The sequence below is a fragment of the Myripristis murdjan genome, chromosome 15, assembly GCF_902150065.1.
Source record: "Myripristis murdjan chromosome 15, fMyrMur1.1, whole genome shotgun sequence".
Taxonomy (NCBI): Eukaryota; Metazoa; Chordata; class Actinopteri; order Holocentriformes; family Holocentridae; genus Myripristis; species Myripristis murdjan.
This window is the reverse complement of record NC_043994.1, coordinates 12,001,874-12,026,465: the sequence shown is the minus strand read 5'-3', so window position 1 is coordinate 12,026,465 and position 24,592 is coordinate 12,001,874. Positions and strand designations below refer to the sequence as shown.

At 42.2% G+C, this 24,592-nt stretch overlaps 3 protein-coding genes across 3 annotated transcripts in view; 2 read left to right on the top strand and 1 right to left on the bottom strand.

Annotated features, from left to right (window-relative positions):
* The first annotated feature begins 778 nt into the window (after window positions 1-778).
* On the top strand, window positions 779-13,031 carry slc3a1 (solute carrier family 3 member 1). The gene is made up of 10 exons (XM_030071064.1): window positions 779-1,178; window positions 2,017-2,196; window positions 2,505-2,650; window positions 2,784-2,909; window positions 5,444-5,563; window positions 7,925-8,049; window positions 9,327-9,528; window positions 10,216-10,398; window positions 10,769-10,894; window positions 11,822-13,031. The coding sequence occupies exons 1-10, from the start codon at window positions 779-781 to the stop codon at window positions 12,251-12,253; spliced, it is 2,040 nt and encodes a 679-aa protein (XP_029926924.1). The 3' UTR covers window positions 12,254-13,031.
* Window positions 10,425-23,347, bottom strand: prepl (prolyl endopeptidase like). Its single transcript, XM_030071063.1, has 15 exons — window positions 22,995-23,347; window positions 22,450-22,578; window positions 22,117-22,183; window positions 21,360-21,537; window positions 21,127-21,215; window positions 20,603-20,729; window positions 20,105-20,321; window positions 18,804-18,995; window positions 18,356-18,571; window positions 17,842-18,017; window positions 16,567-16,783; window positions 15,699-15,848; window positions 14,943-15,069; window positions 13,737-13,825; window positions 10,425-12,691 (listed from the first exon to the last, which is right to left on the bottom strand). Exons 1-15 carry the CDS (start codon window positions 23,121-23,123, stop codon window positions 12,614-12,616), a joined length of 2,181 nt encoding a protein of 726 aa, XP_029926923.1. The 5' UTR covers window positions 23,124-23,347; the 3' UTR covers window positions 10,425-12,613.
* A 175-nt stretch (window positions 23,348-23,522) lies between these two features.
* Window positions 23,523-24,592, top strand: part of camkmt (calmodulin-lysine N-methyltransferase) — a 120,585-nt gene continuing 119,515 nt past the window's right edge. The window contains exon 1 of the mRNA XM_030071062.1: window positions 23,523-23,902. Coding sequence (XP_029926922.1) covers window positions 23,738-23,902 — 165 coding nt within the window. The 5' untranslated portion in view covers window positions 23,523-23,737. The remainder of the gene's footprint in view (window positions 23,903-24,592) is intronic.

Sequence of the window (24,592 nt, the reverse complement as noted above, 5' to 3'; positions counted from 1 at the left end):
ACAATAGCTACATTAATATTTGCATTCTTTAGAAAGTAGTATACTTTAGTTCTTTAGCACCTGTGTGTGTGTGTGTGTGTGTGTGTGTGTGTGTGTGTGTGTGTGTGTGTGTGTGCGCGCGTGTGTGTGAATGTGTGAAATTTGTGGCCCCTAAAACACTGGTGCAGTGTTGTCTTGGTGCCTTGGGAATTTTCCACGAAGCAGGATTAGCATGTTGTCCAAATGACTGTGGAAAAGATCCTGCTGACATTGATTTGAATTAGCAAAACAAAACGATTAGGTTTGGGCATTTAGTAATGCAGGCATCAATGCTGATGACTGGTAACAATAAGAGATAATCCAGGAAATATTTGGTGACACATTTTAAAGTTACCAGGACAATTTGCCAGTCCTGGATTGAAGAATACCATACTGCCTTGAGAAGATCTGAGGCCGGCCAAGGGAGCAACAAGACACCGCCAGGCTAATCTCTAACCATTCCTATCCAACTCTCCTGTTTCCCACATTCCACACATGGCACTGATCTGTGTGAGAGCAAGGACGGAGCCCTGTGTGTCTGTGTAAAAGTGAGAGTGGGCGGGAGCTCTGTGTGTGCGTGCGTGCGTGCGTGTGTGTGTGCATGTGTAAGAGGGCACTATGACCCTCTCAAAGCTGCTACATTACACTGTGAGACTCAAGGACAGCAACCAGCACACCTTGTATCCAGCTTGTTGTCCTAAATTGCACCAAAGGCAAACTTGCACTTCCACAAGGGACCCAAGGCCGCCGACAGAAGGCCATGGAGCTTGGAGAGTGCACGAGGAACCCGGGCTACCAGGAGGCGGACAGGGAGGCGGACAGGGCGGCGGACATCACCACCACCAATGGCCCCGAGGAGAGCCGTGACTCCACCGGCGTGTGTCTGGACTCGGACGCCGTCGAGTACACCCAGATCAAACCTTTCGCCGGGATGCCCAAAGAGGTCCTGCTGCTGTACTCCAGCCAGGCCCGGTACCGAGTGCCCCGTGAGATCCTGTTCTGGCTCACGGTGGCCTGCACCCTGGCGCTGGTGGCGCTGAGCATCACGGTGATCGCGCTGTCGCCCCGCTGCCTGAGCTGGTGGCAGGTCTCCCCGGTCTACCAGGTGTACCTCCGCTCCTTCAAAGACTCGGACGGAGACGGGGTGGGAGACCTCCAGGGTAAGCTGGAACTGGATCCACATTACCGCGCTACAGCTGAGCTCCTTAGACTAGACGTGTCCAAATAAAAAGTATCAGTATTCTTTTATTATTATTATTATTTTTAAAGTATTATTATTATTATTATGATTATTATTTAAAACTCTTCCTCCTTAAGTAGGCTACGCAAATAATGCAGGCCCACATCAAAGCTAAAAAGCATTACATCTTCTAAATATAAAGCCTTAAAAATAATAGTACTAAATTATTATTAGTTCTGGTTATTATTATTAAGAATAATTATAACGTGTTTTTAATAGTTATATATAATTATTTTCACACAATTTTATAGAAAAAATCCTATTAGAAGAATTAAACTTTTCCTTTACTTTACTATGCATACATGGTCAAGGAATTCATCACACACACACACACACACACACACACACACACTATACATCCAGCTACATCTAAGGTGTCATTATCCATTGCAGGAAACTTGTATTTACTGCAGTATTGCTGTAGATAATGTTATATTAACCAGTATGAGTAATAGACTAATGAGTAATGGACATAACAGACTGGCAAGTACTGCGTTCACTGAATGTTCAGTAAATATACACTCCCACCTGAGGAAAAAATGTTCACATCAACCTCCTCGAAGAAATTACTAGAAGAATGTGTGGAACATTTTGGTAGGCTGACTCTACACTGAAGTAAAAGGTGAACATTTCTGATGTCTGATAATGTCTGATGGGCTTATAGTGCATTCACTTGACAGCATCGCTTTTAATACAAGTCCCACAATTGCATTCATTCTTTCTCGCATTTGTTCTTGTTCTGTTTTTTGGATGGACAGGTTTGCAAGAGCAGCTGCATCATTTCCAGTATCTGAACATCAAGTCAGTTTGGATCACTCCCTTCTACCGCTCTCCCATGAGGGACTTTGGCTATGATGTGGAAGACTTCAAGGCCATCGACCCGCTCTTTGGCACCATGCACAATTTTGAAGAACTCCTGGCTGAAATGCACAGCAAAGGTGTGTACTCAGGGGTGGCTGTCAGTATATACAGTATGTGTGTGGTACCCTTTGGGGTAGTGGGGTGGCCTGGGTCTGGAATCGCTGCTCTTGAAGGTCCTGGGTTCATGCCCCTGTGTCTCCAAGGATGTGGCCTGCTGAAGTACCTGCTGCAGGGCTGCTGTTCTGCAGCTGACCCCAGCCTCTGATGTTTCCTCTGTCTGACCTGCCTGGGCATGCTGAGACTAACAATCTGTCTGTCCGTTTTTCTCTGCCTTTATGTGTGTTTGTCTTCCAGTTGATTCAACCCTGCTCTATGTTTCCTCCAGGCTTGAAGCTCATCATGGATTTCATTCCCAATCACACCAGTGACAAGCACCGCTGGTTCAACCTGAGCCGCACCAGAGATGAGCATTACAAAGACTACTATGTCTGGGCTGACTGCAATGCAACTGCACCAAAGCCTAATAACTGGGTTGGTATAAAGTTCATCTGACCCGACGCGCCAGTTTTGTCTGCATTATGTGTGAACACGATGTTCAATATCATTTTCACATCTATTCCCCTAAACTAACTCCCATCTTCTCTCTCTCCGCTCCTCTTCTCAGGTGAGTGTGTTTGGGAACTCGTCATGGACCTATGATGAAGTCAGAGGACAATGCTACTTGCACCAGTTCCTCAAGGAGCAACCAGACCTCAACTTCAGAAACCCACATGTTCGCAAAGAGATGATTGTAAGAACACGACACCCTGCACACACTTTCATCTCAATACTCTGTCAAGGCCTTTTGTCTTTTCCACCATGCTACACATTGGTACACGCTTTCCCCAGCTCTCTGTCACTGGCTCAGCCCACAAATCATTTATAATGTATGGTCACTCAGATTAAGTCATGTTGCACTCTTGTCTCAGTGTCTTCTTTCCCATCTATTTCATTCTCTTCCTTCATTGTGAGCCAGCAATGGTAATTGAGGGATTGATGAAGAGACTCCCTAGGGTTCAACAGTCCAAGAACCAAATAGAAGTTTACTTTGTCCATAGAGGAAGAACAGCAAAATGAGGAAAACACAAGTTCTTTAACCCTTAGATGCACATAGTGATTGGAACCTACAGTCTTCAATAATGGGTCAGAAATGACTCGTATTAAGTTCAATGTAATTTTCAATAATTAACCCAATTATTTTCATCCTTTTGCTAGACTTTATTGAATTAACATATCAAACATATCATCATATAATAATGTTAGCAAGCTGTTTTGAATAAAACCATACTAATAAAGTTACTACTAGTAGTATTACTACCTTGCTAACTTAGCTACATGGTGTGAGCTGGATATCTAGAAAGGCTGATTTTATGAAAAATATGCTTCTACAACTTGTGGTAATAAATGTAATAACAGAGGTAATTGCAACTGCTGTCAATTTAGTGTCATGAAAGAGTTCCAGCCATTAAAAAAGGTAATATTGTAATGATATTATATATAAAAATAATATGTAAAATAGTGGTTACACTACTGACATTTGAAGCGTGCTCAACAATAAAGAGGCTTTTTACTTAATAAAAATCAAATGTTCTCATAAGAGTCCACAGGAAATGCATATGGATAGTATTTAACCCACTTATGAAAACTTCTAGAAACATATATTTTCTTAAAAAAATACTAAAAGTAAATACTTTTTTTAATTGGACAGTATCAAAAAAGATTTTTGAGGAATACCTAGAATGTCAGAAGATGAAATATTTTCATTGCAAAGATATTAATATGGGTAATTTTTGACCCACTTATGCATCTAAGGGCTAAGGTGTAAAATGGCACAGGGCTTTTTGTAGGGAACAGGGAGGAGAAAGGGAAGGTAACTTGAGGTAATGTTGCTAAGGAACAGGACAGTGTGTGTGGTTTGGTTGAAGGTCAGGAGAAAAATTTGTTTGATAATGAAGATACACCAGTTTCCTCCACAGGGATCCATAATCATTTCTGAATATTGTAGCAATGAGGTGATTGCCAACTGGTTACACATTACCTTCAGCTGATAAACCTTTCTCGTTTATGTCTGTGTGTGCATGTGCGCATGCTTGCATCAAAAGTATCTGTGCTCTCAGTCTCTTTTTCGGGCTTCCACTGTGATTATACTGTCTCTTCAGTTCCCGTGTTCACCACTGGGCAATCCTACAACAACATGTTAAGCAACTTACTCTCAAGTCTCTTTCAACAACCAGATGAGAAGCATGCTTTGATGGTGTGATGGCAGTCCGGTACCTGTTGCTTGAGATAGTGAAAGCTTTGTCTTTTCATCACTGCTGTTGTGACAGAGAAGAAGGACTCTTAGGCAGTATTAACACTAAACAGCATACAGCAAAAACGAATGACATAGAGTTTCATGCTGTATGCTAGTGTGGTTCAACAGCTTGCACAAAGGCACTGAGAGAATACTCATAGAAGTACTGAGGAAAAGGATTTGCAAGAGCTCAGACAGATGTAAAAGGGATTGCTATAAAGCTGGAAATAGTGGATTGTGCTATTAGACATGGCATTCAGCAGCCTTTGAGGTTTTTTTTTTTTTTTTTTTTTCAATTTTGGGGAATTTTATACAGTGTGTGACTTTAATACTTCATTTATTTTCAGTGGAGAATATGAGGCAGACTTGAGAGAATGTCAGCTCAAGTACTGTCCGACAACTCTCTTAAATGTGCCCTCTTATCCCAACCATGTGTCAAGAGAGGGTCACAGGACAAGCTCTGATTTCTATGGAGCAAAAAATGAGAGAACAGTGGGACAAAAGCCAAAGTGAGAAAGGATAGATTATACATATCAAGAGGGATTTTTAGAAAGTGTGGCTGTGGTAGAAAATGACCAAGCCTTTGCTGTTGGACCTCCTAGACTTTTGAATGCACTGCCAGTGGAGCTCAGACCCAGACTAGCCACATGTAATGTTTTTAATAAGTTAATAATAACTCAAAGTACATGCCTTCTTATAATGTTCATTTTTGTGTGTTTGATCTAGATTTTAATTTTGTATGTCTCTCATCTGCTCTCTAATTGTATTTATAAACTGTGTAAGGACTTTGCAAGCACCTTGTTTGGAACAGCACTGTATAATTAAATTGTTTATGATTATTATTTATGGTCTAAAGTGAGAGGCATTTAAGTTGTTAGTGAGTGAAGCATGTAACTAGAAAGCTATTGTAAGGGTGGGATGAAGACAAGAGGCCCCCCCAAAACTTTAGATCTGCCATTGCATATGTGACACTTTTCCCCATGTCATCTCAGGACATCCTTCATTTCTGGCTGGGAAAGGGAGTGGATGGGTTCCGCATGGACGCAGTGAAGCACCTCCTTGAGGCCACGCACTTGAGGGATGAACCACAAGTGGATCCAAACAAACCTCCAGTGAGTTTTGCCTCCCAAAACCTCATGACCTCGCTTGCCTCAGTCTTATCCACTTACACCTGCTGGATCCAAGCCAACCGTAGATCATTTATAATAGCCCCTGCTTGTGCTTTTGTAACGAATGGTTGTTAGACATTGCACTTAGAAGTCAGCACTGTCTGCCAGCCTGGCTCAACCCACCAATTCTGCCACTACATGGCCACCAAAGCTGGAAAAGAGCATCTTATCTTATCTGCCAGTTGAAATGAGTCCATCTGTATTGGCAGGGAAGGTGCCCCAGGTGGAATCGGCAACCTGGGATGCTGCTGGGAATTCTGGAAAGCGTGATAGTTGTGCCACTGGTTACATTTTAGATCAACTGACCATAAGAAGCAGGCATCATACACTGGGGAGCTGCCCACTGCTGTGTTTCTACTGTTGGCTTTTCATCCATCAATATTTCATATGATGTGATTTTGCTTTTGGAGACAAAATTGTGGTAAAATCATCACAGTTTCATTCTGATTGGACACACAACAAACACCACCTCACTCATTTATACTTAGATGGACACCAGCTCAGTCACAGCAGTGATGATAACAATCTGACAACCCCTTTAATGACACACTTCAACTTAGCAGAGCCAGTGAAGAAGGCCAGACAAACTTTGGAAAGTTAACTATTGTTGATCATTGTCTTTGTACTGTGCAAACACACCAATGGACAAGTTTGTGCTGACAAAGCTTCTGCTGGGGCTCAATTGTTCTCTCATCACCTTGTAACTGCTCTGCCTGTGGCCTCGGGAGATCAGGGTTCATTTTGGTTAATGATCTCTAAAAGAATCCTCTTCTTATTTAGTAATGTAATTATATTTTGATTATATGGGGCTGTGTGTGTCTTGTCAGGGTGCAGCTTCAAAGGAGTGGGAGAGTTTTTTACGATCCAAATTGTATCTGGCTGATGGATAGTGTTCATTTAGTGCCCTTCTTGCTGTTCACATGGCACTATTGTTTCATGCAGACCTGAACTTAATAAGAAAGAGTTTTTGTTCTGTGCAGACTGAAGCTATTTCTCACAGTGGGAAGATTACTAGAAAAGAGGCATATTTTAGTGGATTAACAAAGTGATTGGGCTTTACTGATCGCTGCAGAATAACACTAGAACACCGAGACTGACTGGCTGGTCGACTTGCTTTGCAGCATTCCACCTCAACTGACTGACTGCTCTACTTAAGCAATAAGCCATGAAAGGCTGTGCTGTATAATTGCTTTAAACAAAAACAGAGGCATTAAGCAGAGTTTTTGACGCTTTCACAAGAGGTAACACACCATTGTGACAGAGAATTTAGGTGTCAAACAGGCATTGTACTAATATAAAAAATACCTTTCTTCAAACAAGCAGTACAATTCCAGTAACGTTTTGAGTTCAATTAGTGCAATAATACTGTATTAATAAAAAATCATGCCGTTATGGAACTGAGGCCTATAACTGTCTGTGTTATAATTTCTGTTGCCTGAATGGGTTGAGTCCAGACTGTCTGACTGCCTCGGCTACTTTGGATACTTCGGATTTACTCACTTGTAGGAGATGATTATTTTTCTCTCCTTGTCTCTTTTCACATTTTTTAAATCAATTTTCCAGTTTTCCCACCCTATCTTCCTCCCATAACAATGTATCATTGGTCTGATCTAGCTTTTCCAAGACGCATCTGTATCAGTGTCTATTCCACCAGTAAAATTAGCATAAAACTAGATATCTGAAAATCCCACTCCCACACTCCTTTATCATTTAGCTGCTATTTTGAATATCCGTCTTCCATTTGCTATATTTGATTTAAGTGTAAACAACAAGCAGTTTCTACCTATTGGCCCACTAACTGGCAACAACCTTACTGCACCGAAGGAATAAATTCGCAACCAAATGTTTGTAAGTCCCAATTTAGTGTCAATATTAGCATTATTTCAGTATTAGTTTCAGCCAGATTCTAGGCAATCTCCAAGTGAAGCAAATCAAGCCGACTCCTTTTTAAATGCATCCACAACACGAACCAGCAGCAAGACAGATAAATGGAGAGACATATCATGAATTTCCACAGTGACTCCCCCAAATAACTTAAATATCTGGAAAAGTGGTTATTTTCACTTATGCCTGATGGACCGCCAAAAACATATTGGGGGCATGTAAAACTCTTACCCATTGGGCTGACCAGGCAAGAGAAATATTTTCTTAATGCTTTAAAGAACTCCACCACTGATGTTTTATGTGCTATTCCTGAGATTTTCTAGGATTATAACCTCAGACTGGGGCTTCCATTAGAGTTATACCTCCAGTTAGCAACTGCAGACAAGTAATGGCTACTTTACTTTATTCCTAACACTCTAGGACTCTGTAACTTCAGAGTGGGACCTCCACCATGACTACACCACCAGTCAGCTGGGGTTACATGACCTACTGAGGGAATGGAGGGCGGAGATGGACAAATTCAGCCGTGAGCCTGGCAGATACAGGTACAAGCTGTAATCTCTACCTGGAGATATGTGGACTGTGTTTAGCTGGACTGAGATTAGATGATAAAGATTAGATGAAATCCAATTGTTGTGTGATTTGGTAATAATGATTCATACTTTATTAAGGAATGGGATGTTAAAACCTTTGTTTACAGTGAAGCAGAGACAGCTTGTAGGGGTTGGATCACTTTCAACTTTCAGAGGTCAGCATATATCACTGAAGAAACCAGCACACTGGAATATTTTCTTGCAGATCACTAAAAAAGATCAGCAAATAGATACATGAAATATATATCAATACACGGGCAGTAATAAATGTAAATGCAAAAACACAAAACGCCTTTTAGCAAATACCAAAGCACCAACAATATTAATATGCATGAAAAATTCAATGGCCCAAGATGGTTTGGGCCATCTTATGTATTATACTTTATTGTGGTATATGGTTGCCATAATGCATTTTTTTTTTTTTTTTTTTTTTTTTTTTGTGACAGTCCTTTTTAAGTCCTTGTCTGATACCTTCACATGAGGTCTTGGCCAGTTCTGCATGTTTGGTTTTGCAAAGCAGCATTTATGGGTGCTATGGGTGCTGTCGGGGGATGGGTTTTGCATTGTTGAATGGAGAAGTTATGGCAGCCACCTAGATAATCCTTGGCCACTGAACATTTCATTCTTATATTAGAGGTGTTTGTACTTTGGTATTTGCAAAAAGGGGGTTGTGTTTTGGCATTTACTTTTATCATTGCCTATGTATTAATATTTATTCCATACATCTATTTGCAGATGGTTTTCATCACTGTCATGTATTTGGCTGGTTACTGATGAGTGTTTTATCAAATGTGTGTTGATTGTCTGATTGCTTGAATGGAGGCATTTGTGTATGTATGTTGCAAGTGGGCATAGGCGAAACAAAGGCCTGTGATGGCTTAGTGCTGAAATGCGTCTGCTGCCTTGACACTCTATTATTGTAAAATCGTGATTTGCAAGACTCTGTTCCTCTGAACTCTTTCCTTTGTGTATGTGTGAGGCTGTGGACCAGATCATCCACCTTGGGAACATCTGCTGAGTGAAGTTTGACTTGTGCTCGCTTCACCTATCGTACAGCATACATGTCTTACACATAAATAAAAATGAGCTGTCAAGAATCACCTGCTGTCCAGCATTAGTAGCACTACCAGCTGATTAGCGCTACCTGCCGGAGGTGTTGCCCATTTATGGCTGAAAAGCAGTTTCCATTTAGACTTCACATACAACATAAGCTCTTCCCCTGCTGCCAGGTTCATGGTGACGGAATCATATGACTACCACGAGGTGGACAAGACCATGATGTACTATGGCACCACACTGGTTAAAGAGAGTGACTTCCCCTTTAACTTCTACCTGCTCGACCTGCCTCAGAACACCAGTGGCTTGTGGGTTCAACACCTGGTTCACCTCTGGATGTCCAACATGCCCAGAGGACAGTGGCCCAACTGGGTGGTGAGTCAAATGAGCTAGCCTTACCAGGTTACATGATCACCAGGTGCCACGGACACAGCAACTATGTCAACTTTGTGCTGGTTTTGCAGCTATTCCACAAAAAACCTCCCAAACTGTCCCTGTGGCTATATACCACAATTAATTCAGAGTAATATGTGGTTACTCTAACTAAACCCAACTGTGTGTAACAAGGGAAAATGCATTCATAGTTTTGCCTCAGACATTTGTTATCTGTCGACGTTCCCACACGTCTTTTTTTTTTAAAACTACAGTGATTGATGATTTATGCAGTAATGAACTTAGCTAAAATCCTTAAAAACTCAAAAGACTTAAAAACATTGCATTTCCGTGCACGGATAGGTCTTATAAATACATCTCTGCTAATTTTGCTTTATCTTTTGCTCTCCATTATAATTAAAAGAGAATCAAATCTAGTCTCCATATTTTTTTTTCTTGGCAGTTGGCTGAGCAAAATCACTAACTGTAACACTGAAACAGTCTGTGCGTGTCCTTGCCCATGATGTCAGACTTTGAGATGTTAATGAATACCCTCTGAAGTTTCTATCCCACATTCTCTATCAATCCTGCCTCTCTCTAACTTTCACTATCTTCCTCCTCAACCTCTTGCACATCCACTTCACCCTTTCTCTTACCCTCACTTAAACCCTACCTCTCCGCCATCATTAGGTGGGGAACCATGACAAACCTCGGATCACCTCCAGTGCTGGACGACGTTACATACATGTCATCAACATGCTGCTGCTGACCCTTCAGGGCACGGCCACCACCTACTATGGCGAGGAAATCGGCATGGAGAACATCAATGTTACACAGAGTCAGATACAGGACCCTGCTGGCAAATACAATGCAGTGAGTACAGTACAAACACTGAAACAAAAATCAATTGCTTAATTTAATCCTTTGTTCTTTCTTGGAATCCCCTCATTTGCCTTGTGCAATGTGTGCATGAGAAATTCAACCAGGTTAACTGTTGACGACACTTCACAAAACAGGGGAACATATTACAGGACGTTGTTCAGAGAAGATGCTCTTAAACAGCAGACTGGACACTCAACAGTGACATAATAACACCTACTAATGTATAAGATACAGAGTTTAACTTTGTATGTGGTGAAAGAGAGAGCATTAGACATTCTGCAAATATGCAAATACACATTAAAAATGTGCGCATATATGATCAGTGCCAAAACACAGGCTGAATCCTGTCCCCTCGCTGCAGAGTGCCAGTCGGGACCCTCAGCGATCTCCAATGCAGTGGAGTGGTGATATGAACGCGGGCTTCAACAACAAAACCAACATCACCTGGCTGCCTGTACACCCTGACTACAGCAGGGTCAATGTGGAGGTGCGTGCACAAGGTCTCACCTACCCAGAACTCTGAGACACAACATGCAGCAAGAGTTTTTCTTCAATCTATGTGTAGAGAAAGCTAGGGAGGTGATGGGCACCATGTTATGTTTCAAGTGACGTAGCATTTTTAAATGAGACAAACTTGCTGATGGGCTTTTCACTCTGTGGTGAGGCACTTAGCTTTACTGTTAACATTACGTTTAGTTGGGGATATATAGTGCCTTGTCTTTAAAGTGTTTCCCCGATTAAATCAAAAACAATTATCTTAAGAGAATCAGAATTTTTTTAAAGATGTTTTTTGTTGTATGTACCCAGGCAGGATGTCCTGAGTTGACACTGACATGCTAAATTAATAGCAAAATTCTGAAATCACCACCAGTGTTAATACTTTTACTATTGGCAGTATCAACACAACTTGATTCCTCACTCAGTAACTTCAGTATTGTTACTCTAATATAACCTTAGCCTACATGTTTAATTACTTGAAAAACTTCAAGCTGCAGTCATGCTTACAGGATTGTAAATTAAAATGAGTACATAATCACGCCATTATTTGTCCTTAAAGCAGGACATTTCCTTTAATTTGGAATCAGTATTTTGTTGGGCTGCTTTATTTTGTTTGTTTTTGAAGGCTACAGGCTACAGGTGTTGTGCTTGTAACTTTGTGTTCTTGTTGCAATGCAGCTATATGTTTACATACTTAAATCCATACAAGTTTCTCTTGAGTGATTTAGTTCTATATGTTTTTAAACAAAGGACTGAGTGCTAAATGGGATTTCTGTTTATGCCATCATATCAAGTTAGGTATTGAAAATTGTGAAATTTCACAATATTCATTCTGGTGCTGTGACATCTCTAGTGTCCATTCTAACAAAACATAACTTGTTCTGTCATCTGTCCTCCTGGCACTCTTCCCTTCTAGGCCCAGAAGAAAGAGGAAGGCTCTCTTCTGGCCCAGTATCGTTTTCTGAACACCCTGCGTCAGTCAGAGCTCCCACTCCAGCGTGGCTGGTTCTGCTTCGTCCACGCCGACATTAATGTTTTCTCCTACCTAAGAGAGCTGGATGGGCTTGACCGGGCTTTCCTCATAGTCCTCAACTTTGGCAAAGAATCCGCGGTCACGGATCTCTCTACTGTTAGCGAGTTGCCGGACCAGCTGATGGTGCTGATGAGCACTGACCGGGAGAATGATGGGAAAGTGTTGCATAAGTCTCGCATCCTGACTGCAGCGGGAGAGGGTTTGGTGATCCAGTACTCCACCTACACCCGCTTTAATCCCAGCCACCCCATGCAGTGCTATGTCTCTGAGAAAGCCTGCTACCTGGCGGCTATAGACATACTTTATAAATGCTAATATGACAGCACCATGCTTTTAGATCATTACGCCTGGGCATTTGCAATCAAATAGTCCTCTCCTTGCATATTTATAAATATCTTTTTAAGGGCAATAAATAACTTTTTTTTATATAGAAGGTTGGTAGATCTCAGTGTTTCCTCCTACTACACAGATATGGTATTTTCAGCTTGAACTGCTGAACGTGAAGTCCCTCTCCGCACAGTGCCTTTTGGTATTAGACTTCACATTAACTCTGGATGAAGCCACCAGCATTCTTATCTTCTCTTGCACTGGTGTGATGAAGCTTCCTGTAGCGCTGGTTGCCTTGGCACCAGTAGTGGGCTTTTGGTTGGGTTACAATCCCTGAGTGTATCCCTGCTATGTCCTTCTCTTGCGTGGATGTCGCGGAGGCTCCAGGCCAAGCTCAGTGTAGAGGAAGGCGAGCTGGAGGGCACTCTGTGTTGGAGAAAGAAGGCCAAGGACTTTATCAGTCTGCATACATCAACTAAGTTTTATTCTCTCAAAAGTCATACAAGTAGTTCTTGTGTGGCTGATAAGGAGAAATGGTTGGTTCAATGGGAATGTAACCAAGTGAATTTACTTTCATAAAAATGCAGTAATTCTGATTCAAAAATAAAAGTTAGCGTTATTATGTTTTACAAAGTTCAAAAAGTTTCTGCACTACTACATAATGCTGTGGATTTTTCTTGAGTGAGCAGAGTCCATGACAAGTCGGAAAAACACTGACCGCTTCTTTTTACAGGCCAATAAAACTATGTTCTGGTGTTGGAGTGGAGATTATATTATGGTCATCACTGCCTGTTGTTAACTGGTGGATTGTAAATTATACAATGACTTGTTTTACTCCTATTTATCAAGATAAGCCACACAAAGAGAACACTGACTTTGACAGGATTACCATTTACTCTGAGCTACAGAATTTCTACTTTGTTTACTATGATGCTGGCTGGATTCCACATTATTTAAAAGAAATGATCAAAGAACACCGCAGCAGTGCTAGATTATCACATTTATTCAATTAGGTTATTGTTTGCTGACAGATAAACTGTACTTTAAGGACATTATATAGTAAATCTGCATTTCTAACAGGTATCCAAAGGGCGATATGTAAGACTGATTCAATCACTGATGGAATCCATGTTGTTAATCACAAAACTGTTGATTAACAAGAATTTGAAACATGTTTTGAAACAATGCTTAAGCATGCTTTACTTGAAAACTGGTGACAAAATTTTCTGTGTAACCTTTTTTTGGGGTGGGTGGGGGGGTGGGGGGTGGGGGGTAGTAAACCAGCATTTAAAGCTGTAGGAGGATGAGAAAATGGATTCATATCTGTACTTTATACTGTGAAAACTATTTGGGCTTTAAAACAATATTTTACTTAAGAATATCTACACCTCTCAGAGTGAGCAGCTCTATTTTGCCTTATTTATAGAGGAATTTCAGTATGACAGATCCTTTTAAGAGGAGAGTCAGTTACCTCCTCCAACATCAGCTCAAAATCTTCTGGTCCGAGGTGATTTGCTCCATGTTGGATATTCAGAACCACGTTTGGTGCTGTTTCATAGTCTACAAGAAAGAGGAAAAAAGAGAGAGAGAGCAGGAGGTGGAGGGGGAAAAAAAGAGACAAAAAGCTGTGATCTTTCAAACTTCCCTCGGACATTTCTCTTATCTCGCTGTATGCCCACTTTCTCTCTCTATCCTATCGCCCCAAATCCTTTCCCTCTCGCTCTCTCCTCAGTCTATCTTTGCTCTCCTTTCATTCATTCCTGCTCCCATCTGATATTGCCCTCCCTCCTCCCAACCTCCTCCATATTATCCCCCTCTCTTCCCCCCTCCACCACCCCACCTTGTCTCTGTGGTACGGGCTGTTTCACAAGTGCGGTCTTGACCTTGACAGCTCCCAGTCTGTGGCGTCTAATCTCTCTCGCTCTGATACACTATCTCTTTACCATGCTAATGGGCCTGCCCACCCGCCCGCACGTGTCTTTGCCATCAGCACTTTATCAAAGACTCTGGAGAGCAGGGAGAGAGATTAGCGAGACATACACACACTTTAACTGACTAGTTTATGTGTGTATGAACAACAGGAAAGTAAGAGAGGGAGAAAGAGAGAGAGAGAGATAATGTGTGCATTTGAAACGAGGGGAGTGAAGGCTGTGCATGAGAGAGGGGTGTAAAGATGAGTACAACCAATGTGGTGGATGGAGATTATAAGTGAGAGGGAGAAAGAGCCCGTCTAGAAATCGCCGTCGGGGAGAAATCACAGCAACTCGCTGACACACACATTTTATACACTGTGCTAGAAGGTGACCTATGCTGTACTTCTTTGGTGTTGAACTTCAATGCTCTGTTACCACTTTCCCCAGGCAGGTGGACACACAAATGTGCAGGACAATTACTGTTGGCTAAACACACACACACTGACACTACTACTGGGAGCTGACCATGAACTATTAAGCCTCTGCTTGTGTGAAAATTACACCAAAAACAATGTGGAGCAAATTTAGAAATACATAGTGGAATGCACATATTCTCTCTCTCTTGTACACACATACACGTGCAGAGAGGCCACACATATGCATCTACACCATCAACAAACTAGATGACAATACTGAGCCTCTACTTCACTCTGTGTGTGCGTGTGAGAGAGAGAGAGACAGAGAGAGAGTTTGACAGTACTTGCCTGACACAGGGTGAATGGTGAAGTGTGTATGAATGGCTTTCTTCAGCCGCTCAGTGTATTGAATGACCCCTGCCAGGGGCACCCTGGCATCGCCACTGTAGGCCGTCAGCAGCATGGAGGGGTAACGCTGTCTCATACACACACACACACACACACATACACACAAGGGTAAATAAGCATAGTCTTCACTATAGTTCTAGACAGGGAAGTATTTCTAAAAATTTTAGTGTTTAACACATATTAGCCATCAGTGGGACATTGTGTCCAATCAAACAAACAGAGCTTCTGGATGTACACTGTTAAGTTTTCAATTTAGCTGTATGTAGAGTAGGCCTGTCTTTCAGTAGTCTTGGAAAGTGTAATTCAAATACTGGTTCTGGCCTGAAATGTGTGCAACAGGGAACTGAAAATTGTTGCTCAACTTATCTGGTATTAACCATACTGGCCAATTTACACTGGTGGGTAAATTTAAACAAACAAATAACTGTGTGTGTATTCAGTTTGAATCTTAGAAAATGTATTTTCAAAATTTTCTTCATCACAGATAAAAAAATCACAGGCATAGACCACATCGCTTGCACTCCATTAAGAAGGAAACCAGATCAACCACAACCTCACTGTTCAATCAAGATACTTGTGATATGTAACAACCTCAAAAAAAAAAAGACAAATTCCGGTACACAGGGTGAACAATGTGGAGAGAAAACACATCTTCCAAAGCCAACATTTCCCCCTTTGCTGTCTGCCCGGGCATACCTGAGGAGTAATGTTGTGAAGGGGACAGTAGGAGGCAATGGTGAGTCTGTGCTGTTGGTCTGCTAGGGGGTCGCCCCATTCTTCTCTCTCCTCCACAGTCAGAGGGAGACGGGGGTCCTGCATGGTTCCCAACACATCCAGAAAAGGAGCCTGAACACAGGAAGGGAGATGGCTCATGTGGTACAGCAGAGAACTGTAATGAGCAGCTGAAACAACTGCTCAACAGAGTGACCTGGGTTTGTTGTCTGACCCTGACCTTTGACCTCTCTGTGGAGGAAGGCAAGCAAAGAGACACAGGGAAAAGGATAATTTCCCCTATAGGGAAATCAGTGAAGTAACAGTTTATTTTAGGTACTGTATGTGCCATAATTCAAGCTCCACCTCTCATCAACAAACAGATTCTCTTATCAACCTTCTACTGAGGCACACATGCATACATAATCACAAAGATGTAACCTGGCAGATGTGAGGGGTCCTTTGGTCTATCCCGGTAAATCCATGTTACTGAGCTAACTTTGTCATAGAATTCATGATCAGTGGATACTTAAGTTCGCAATCCAAAAACCATGAGAAGAGCAAATACATTGTTTCTCTATAGAAATGTAGTCAAGGCTACCATTTGCTGCTCTTGTGAACCACTAACATCCTGGAGGTTCTCCAATACTGGTTCTATAGCCACATCCAAACACATTGGTGTACTGCCAGCAGTAAAGTGACAAATACTCACAGGATTTCAGTTGTTTTTTAAGTGGCAGCCAATCACTGTACTCACGCTGTACTTTATCTAAGTATAGTAGTGGGGCTCTTGGTGCTGACATGCTTGCATAAGCCAGGTTAATAGAGGTACTCTTCCCAAAAAAGATCTCACCTGCAGGATAACAGCCCGCATCAGGTGAGGGTTTGTGTTGCACAGCGCCCCCACGGGCACAGCCCCTGCACTACAGGAGGTGAGGGCGGTGAGTAAGGGAGAGGAGATTCCTGACGAGAAGAGGTGTTGGAGACAGGCTCGGAGGTCCTCCAATCCTCTCTGCTTCCCCTCCTCACAAGCCTGCCTGTGCCAGGACAGACCCCGCTCCCCTCCGCCCCTGGGAAGTGAAAAGACAGAGCTGACAGATGCAACTGAACACAGAAAACACAAGATGAAGGTTTGATTCCAGGCTCGATACTCATTCACAATCAGACATTACTCTACACAAAAGTGCCAGAATTGGAGTCAGACTTTTTTTCAACCTGGAAGTGTCCTGCTGCCAAACAGCCTGCTGTCAGGAGGGGGAACAGGATAACTGAATACCAAAGCAATCAGTGTGATTGCTAAATTAACTAGTACAAACACACACACACACACACACACACACACACACACACACACACACACAAACACTTGACTTATTGATTCAAAGTGCTATAGCCAAATTAATTCTTTTACATACAGATGTCTTATTTCTTCCCCCCTTGTCCAATTCCCCCTATTATGTCTTCATAATACATGGAATTTTCATTTTTCATTGCTTTTATTTTATTCAATAACTAGACTAATCTGAGCTCACACCTCCACCAATGTTATGCAATCTGTATAAGCCAATTCCACAGATCAGATTTTCACCTATAGTTATTAATTTCCTTCATGCCCTGTTACCAACATATTTCACATTAGGAAATCCACACATTTCATAACTGAACCAAATCTGCAACATATGATTCCAAGTTTACTGTGGAGATGGATCAACAGAATGAATGAATGAAAGCTGATTTGCATTGCGACAACTAACCTGGAACATCCAGTGTTGGCAAAATATTGTGATTGGTTTCTTTATGTCAATAATGAGGCAAAAAATAGTGTGTGAGAGTGTGTGCCACTGCTCGCCTGACACACAGACAAAACAAGACATGCACAACAGTTACACAGCAACCATCAGCACTTAATTCATGCAGCAAGTCATCTTGATCAGTATATAAAACTGATCCATACCAATTTGTGCAAGCAGCCCTCATCAGCCCAGCAGGAACCCTCCTGGTTTTCCCAATTTGTCATTCCTCATGTGAAGATTGCTATTAGATTATCCCACTATATAATCCATCACTTTCGTAATCGTTTCGTAATCCATCACATCATAATCGTTCACTTTCCATGCTGCTGTGTTACCTAATGTGGCAGTAGGCCAGAGCCCAGCCCAGTTCCATCAGAAGTCTTCTCTCTGGGCAGAACTCCATGTTCAGATCCCTCCCATAAGCTCCATAGACATGGACCAGGAGTGGGGCCTCCTTCAAACACTCCACTGATTCTGCATGGAGCACAGTCACTGGCACCAAGGTACCGTCCTATAGAGGAGAGATCCAGAGACTAGTGATGGAGAAGATGCCACTAAAGAGGCCACTTTAATTAATCTTTTAAAAAACTCTTACTCATCTTGCAAAACTTGTATTTACAAACTTGCAACACTCTTGCAACTCTGTGAACAGGACATGATGAGGATATCTGAGAAACTGTGGAGAGCTGACAGAGGGAAAGACAGATGCACACAGAGACACTGTGGTCTCTCTCTGGTGGCCAGTTGTCAGCAGAGTATTATCGGTGGACACTTGAGACTATAGGACACAATGTTTACCTCCCTGCAGATAACTTTTCAGTGTGTTTGCATCAAGTGTTCCTACTGTACCTGACTGTGGGCCTCCAAGCGTGTGGTGGTGTAATTGCCCTGGTTCTCTCGGGAGGTCCCATCTTCCTCTGTGCCCAATAAAATGAGCCCATCCTTGAGGTGGAGACAGTAAGGCACTGGGGGGCGGACAGGAGAGGAGACCAGGAACTCTAAATCACTGTGCTGGTCTGCCACGTCTGGTCTCTTCATTTCAATGGCACAGACCCAGGATGGAAGCTAGGGAATGAGTGTGTAAGTAGGGTGTAAGAAAAAGATGGAACAAAAGATAAAGACAAACAAAAGATAAAGAGAGCAAGCACAAGAAAGAAAGTAAGGAGGTAAAAGGCAAGAAGCAATAAAGAAACGTGCCCTTCCTCTCTTATACCTATGCAGAGCATGAGGAGGAAAAGTATGAAAGCAAAGGACCACAAATTCAGAATTTAAGGAGAGACTTTTTGGTCTTACTGACCTGTATGGCGTATGCTTCCTGAGGGTGTGTTAGTGGGACCACAGTCAGGGCAAGCTCACCAGTTGGCTCTCTGACAACCAAAACACAGTGGTCGCCCACCACCTCCATGTCTTTGACTGCAATGCCTGGGTCAGGGGCATATAAAGGCTCCCAGGAGACCATGGACGGCCTGGAGAGAGGGGCCCTCAGCACCTAGGGGAGAGGAGAGCCACATTCATTATATATGGCTACTATAGAAAAGAGAAAAAATATTCCCCTTTTTTACACTTTAAAATCTGATACTCTGTGAGCTACCAGGGTCTTAAATGAGTATAAGGTTCATGTTGCTCCTAAGGACCAACTGCTTGCAGCCAAAAAGCTCTGTCCAAAATGTAGTGTGCCAATAGACACAAAAAAGAAACTTTTCAGTTTAAAACTAGTAGTTTTGAAGATGTGAGCAATTTTCAAGACATAGAGAACTGGCTGATCAAACTTGCAATCTGTTGCACTATGGATGTGTGTGTGTGTGTGTATGCATGTTTGTTTGTATACACGATACTGCCATCCTGCATCAACTAATCTTGCAACAACCCTGGAAAACAGCAACCACTGAAAAGTGGAAGTTACAAACATGAGCTGCAATTATGAGGATATTATTGTAGTGGAATTATTTGCAAATGTGTGGAGAGTTGTGTAACTGTATCTCAGTCTGTGTGTGTGTGTGCAATCAGAATCAGAAAATAATTTCTCAATGCATACTGAAATTTGTGAATGTGTACAGGAATCTGCAAATGTGTGCTCAGCAACCAGTCACTCATTAGCCAAGATGGAAAGTCATGGAAACATAGGTGTGCTTGTTTCTGCTTGTTAAATCAGTAGGGAAGAGTTCAGTGACTTTTGCTGCTGCATGGCATCCTGCTGTGTGCAGCCTCCTTCAGACATCCAGTTCTTTAGTGAGGAGCATCAACCTTCAGTGTGAGTCTGTAAGACTGAGCTCAGGGCAAAGAAAACCTGGAGTTAAAGACAAATCTCCACACGCATTTGCAGATCTCTGCCATGGCAGTAGTGTAGCAAAAATCATGTGTAAAAAACAGCCAACTGAGAGGCATTTCTGAGTTGTGACTGAGGACTTGTCTGCATTTCCACCTCTTGGAGCAAAATACTCTGACTTTTCAGCCATTTATATCTAATGCATATTTACAGATTTGTCTACACATTCAATTGCAATCTGAAACACAGATTTGGAGAAGTAAGTCCAGAACTCGTACTGTTCAATGCTGTACTGTTCACAGTGTTGAACAGTACATATGTGCACATTCTACCTGGTACTCCTGTCCAGGCCCTGTGTTGGCCAGTATAATCAGCCAACACCTCCAGTGCTCGACATGGTACAGGAGTTGTGGCTGGCGTGGCTGAACCAGGATGGGTTCCAAACCGGGTGTGTTCACATCAATGAGCCACACCTCCGAACTGCTCTTGCTGTTGCAGTTGATAGTTAGTAAGCGCCGGTCACTGGAAAGGACAACCTCTACGAACACCCTGCGGAGATGTTGGTGGTCAAAACAGGGGTGGTGTGACAGGAAAGAGTGCAGATTTGAGTGAGGGAGGGAGAAAAAGCAAGAAGGAAAAAGAAGACAGACAGGCAACAAATATAACATTCCCATATATAACATTCCCATAACTCGGGAACAAGCCTTCTGTTTTGAGAGCATCAATGAAATACCTCATATCCACAACTTTTCAAATTAAGCTGTATGAGTGAAGACTTATGGGACTCACAACTGTAGTCACACGTGTCCCCCATACATTCAAACACTTACTCAGGCTGTGTTTCCTGCAACACAGGGGTTATCCTGGCTCCAGTGGGGGTTAAGTCCAGACGCAACACACTATTGCAGCGCAGACCCTCCAGAGTGGTGTAAAGTAGGACCTCCTCTGTGGCCCACTCTGCACACACACATGCAGACACACATTATACTTCTAAGAGCAGTATTCAGACAAAAAATGTAGGTTTTGTAAATCTAGCCTCACAGAAACTCACTGAAGAGAGGTGTGTCCTACTGTGTGAACACATAAACAAAGGTTACACTCCTGCAAACCATCTGCACTATATGTGAGGGAGTGTCACCTTTATTTGCAAATTTCTGCCATTCTCCCAGTGTCTGTCATCCAGGTGTGTATAAGATCCTTTTGCTTCATTATTGCGTGGACACATAGGACATAATTTTAAATCTAGCAATGGCCTGACACCTTCATTTCGCCTGTTGCAGATTTAACTGTATATCTTTGGCTAGAGCTTTGTTTGGAGAAAACACGTTATAAGTATAAATAGTGGAAAGTTTACCAAAGCTGAAGACCTTGTCCAGTGTGAGTATGATCTGTGGCGGCTCCAGAGGAGGTGAGGTTCGCTCTCCAAGCCTCAACACGACACACCTTGACAGTCACAGCACAGTCATCTATTTATTGGTTCAGCTCGGTCAAGCTTGTGGTTAAAGAACAATATGACCCCCCAAAATGATCTACTCGCCAGCTTTATTTGCATTGCAAATGTCACACAAATCATGTGATTCTACTCACCTATGCTCTTCACCGTCACAAGTCTTCAGTGTGGCAGCAAGATGCTTCTCCTGTGGGGACAGACGCACCCTCTGGATGGTCCACTCCACATTCTGCTCTCCATTTTCTCTCTTTATTTTTGTCTCCTCCCTTACAGAGCATTGTCCCAGATCTAGTACCTTCTCTGGCTTAGGGTCATCTAAAACAGGCACATGAAACAGTCATTATCATATTTGGCAATGTCAGTGTTGCTAATGATGGAACGCATAAAAAGTCATTTGGATGTAAGCCTACACTGGGAAAAGGCACGCTAACACATGCACATGTTAACAGAGGTCACCGTTTGCATGTGACCTCTGTGAAACAGTCAACACAATACTTGAGAACAACATCTCTTTTAAAAAGATACAAGCCAGGACAAACTTGTGATGAAAAAGGACATAGAAAATGAACAGGATATTAATTGATTCGGCACTACAATAAAAATTATTCTATAATCATGTTATAATTCATTTTTTGAAAGGAAATATAACTTCATCCATATGAAATTATTCTTGATGTTCTGCCAGCCACCCTTTACTTTCATTCTCAATTAATTCTCCTTGTGTCAGCTTTAAAATGTGACCACATCACAGCTCTCAGGTGAGTTTCTAGCTTTCAGAGAACAGTTGTTGATGGCACTGCTACAGACTTCAGGATAACACATGCAAAGACTTGCTTGTGAATGTTGTTAGCATATAAAAACGGCTGGGTGTCTTTAGAAATGCTTTGAGCTTACTCTGTCTACTGTCCATTCTGTAGATGCCATCAGCTTCAACAAAATACACGTGGTGATATCCACACACCTGAGATGAGAGAAATCATACTGATTTACACCAATAATATGCAATTTCACTGAACTGAAAAAAAAAAACAAGTGCCTTGAGATGGCAGCTACTTGGATGACTGTCATTTTTCCTGTGAACGGTGGTGTTTCAGCAAACAGTACTGTGGGGCTGGATTATAACATCAAATCAGGCTCCTGCACATCTTTATGTACCAGATCCCATCAGGTAATACTGGAGTTGTGGTGATGAAGTGATTTAAAACTAAAGCACAAGGCTGGCCTTACCACAGAATTATAAGGTACATCAGAGAACCTGCTGTATGTTGCCCTTAGTCTTCTTTTGAAATACCTCTGCAGGTCCTTGTACCTCTCAAGTCCAGAGAAGAGATTTTCAAGTGGCGAGCTTGAATTCCCCTATAATAACAACAATAAAGAAAACACTATAATTAATTGAAAGGCTTGATGAGACTACAGGTTCAGCCCTCGCAGGTGTTGTGTCAATCACAATCCAGGTATCTTGTTGGAGTGTCTTTGAGCAAAACACTGAACCCCTCAATCTAGACAAGCACCAGCTGCAGTAAAAAAAAACAAAACAAAACAAAAAAACAAAAAAAGATGCAGTTGTAGTACAAAAGCATTGGGTCAAACACTCCTTAGGCTCGATTTCTCCACTTCGTGCCTCCTACAAGGCAAGTTTTGTAAGTCTGGTAACTGGAAACAGATCTACATAATACATGACCTAACGTTATCAACGATATGGTTTAGCGGTTAGTCATGTAACCTCACACCAGGCTGAAGGTGAGCAAAAACAGTATCTTTAACACCCTTACCGACGTGTAACACCGCGGGGCAGACAGCGAAAGCCATGCCATCCGTTTGGGAGCGGCGAGCGCCCGAAATTGTGACTGAGTCTTGTTAACGAAACGAGAAAGGGTACAAAAAGAAGTCACAGCAGCCATTGCAAAACGCTAACATTTAGCTCCTTGAGTCATGAATTTGCTGCTATTACTAATGTATTATCAGTGACTACGCCGCCAGCTTGCAGTCCAGGACTCAACGTGCCCACACGTATAATTTGGTAAAGCAGCATTAAATTCCAGTCGATAATATTCATTTTGTTTTTGAAATCCAAAACATCAAATCTACAAAACATAAGCTAGGTGGCTGGGGACAGTGCAGGAGTTACCACACGTGCAAGAATTCCCTAAACAAACCGGCTGCCGGGTGACGTCGAAAGTATCGCAAGACCAAAACAATCAAATCCAGACACGCGCCCCGATGAGCTTGTAACCGAAAACCGAGCACGAATATATCGGCAATGCATTGCAATGCCTCGTATGACAAAAAGTGTACGGAAGTAGCGTGCACCCATTGTGGGGGGGTAACAGGTGATTGCAGTCCACCTCTATGAAGATTTCAGCACTAGTGTGGAGCACAGCAAGCCATATTTTTTTTTGTATCGCCCTATTTCTACCGCTAAAACACACGGTACACTGTGACAGGTTTGGGACCAGTAATTTTGTTTACTTTTTCATTTTTTTTTTTTTTTTTGCCAAAGCGTTCGAGGATAAAAATGGAGGGGGAATTGACAGGGAGTGAAGAAACGAGCGAGCCAGCCTGCCCGCCTTTGCTGGGAAATGTCAAGAAAGACACAGGTGCCGCTAATAATCACCGCTCTCCGCGTGCTGCGACATCTGGCACTGATGTGGCTCGTGCGCGGTGGACTCTACTGCGGCAGGTAACTTCAGCGTCAACAGTTAGTATTGATAATGGAGCTCTGTCAGGCTGTTAACCACTCACGAATCGTTCTGCCAAATGTATAGTACATGGAAAACATCACATGTAATTCGACGAATGCCTGATAACCGGCACATAACATTTCAACAGGCCCGTGGCAGCATTTTATCTGTCATTAATGCTGATTCATCAAACACTCATTAAACGCGTCGTGTATTGGCTAATGGTTGCACACACTTAACTGTCATGAAGACGTTATGTGCATTTAAAAAACATTGTTTATCAGTTGGGGTCAGTTTGACTCCAGTAATTTAAACCTCCAGAAAGTCAATATAATATAAATTGTTACCCAAGTTTATGTGTCAGTAGCTCTTTAAATAAATCATAACACCCCCACTCACTCCACTTATACATCAAAGTTCCTGTGGGGATAATTTTGTTCCCTTCCAGTTGTCATATGAACTGTCAGTGGCTCTCACACCACTACAGGTGTGGTTATGTTAGGTGAGGGCCCTAAAGCAGAGGGAAGTTTTTGGAAGATTATAAATGATAGGCTATATAGTATAGTTGTCCAAAACAACAAAAACAAATGTGGGTAAAGTGGAGATATTTCTTGTTTGTTTTATACAGCTAAATACAGCCTGGGGTCAAATTGATACCAAAGAAAAACAGATGCTTACATAATTCCCCC

What these genes read in the sequence shown, in the direction of transcription:
- slc3a1 (XM_030071064.1), top strand. Translation starts at nt 779, where the DNA reads ATGGAGCTTGGAGAGTGCACGAGGAACCCGGGCTACCAGGAGGCGGAC. An exon ending in ATGTTCGCAAAGAGATGATT is followed by an intron (nt 2,910 to 5,443) that starts GTAAGAACACGA and finishes ATGTCATCTCAG; the next exon opens with GACATCCTTCATTTCTGGCT. An exon ending in GACAGTGGCCCAACTGGGTG is followed by an intron (nt 9,529 to 10,215) that starts GTGAGTCAAATG and finishes CGCCATCATTAG; the next exon opens with GTGGGGAACCATGACAAACC.
- prepl (XM_030071063.1), bottom strand. Translation starts at nt 23,123, where the DNA reads ATGGCTGCTGTGACTTCTTTTTGTACCCTTTCTCGTTTCGTTAACAAG. An exon ending in ATGTACCTTATAATTCTGTG is followed by an intron (nt 22,184 to 22,449) that starts GTAAGGCCAGCC and finishes CTCTCATCTCAG; the next exon opens with GTGTGTGGATATCACCACGT. An exon ending in CTGGCCTACTGCCACATTAG is followed by an intron (nt 16,784 to 17,841) that starts GTAACACAGCAG and finishes TTCACTTCCCAG; the next exon opens with GGGCGGAGGGGAGCGGGGTC.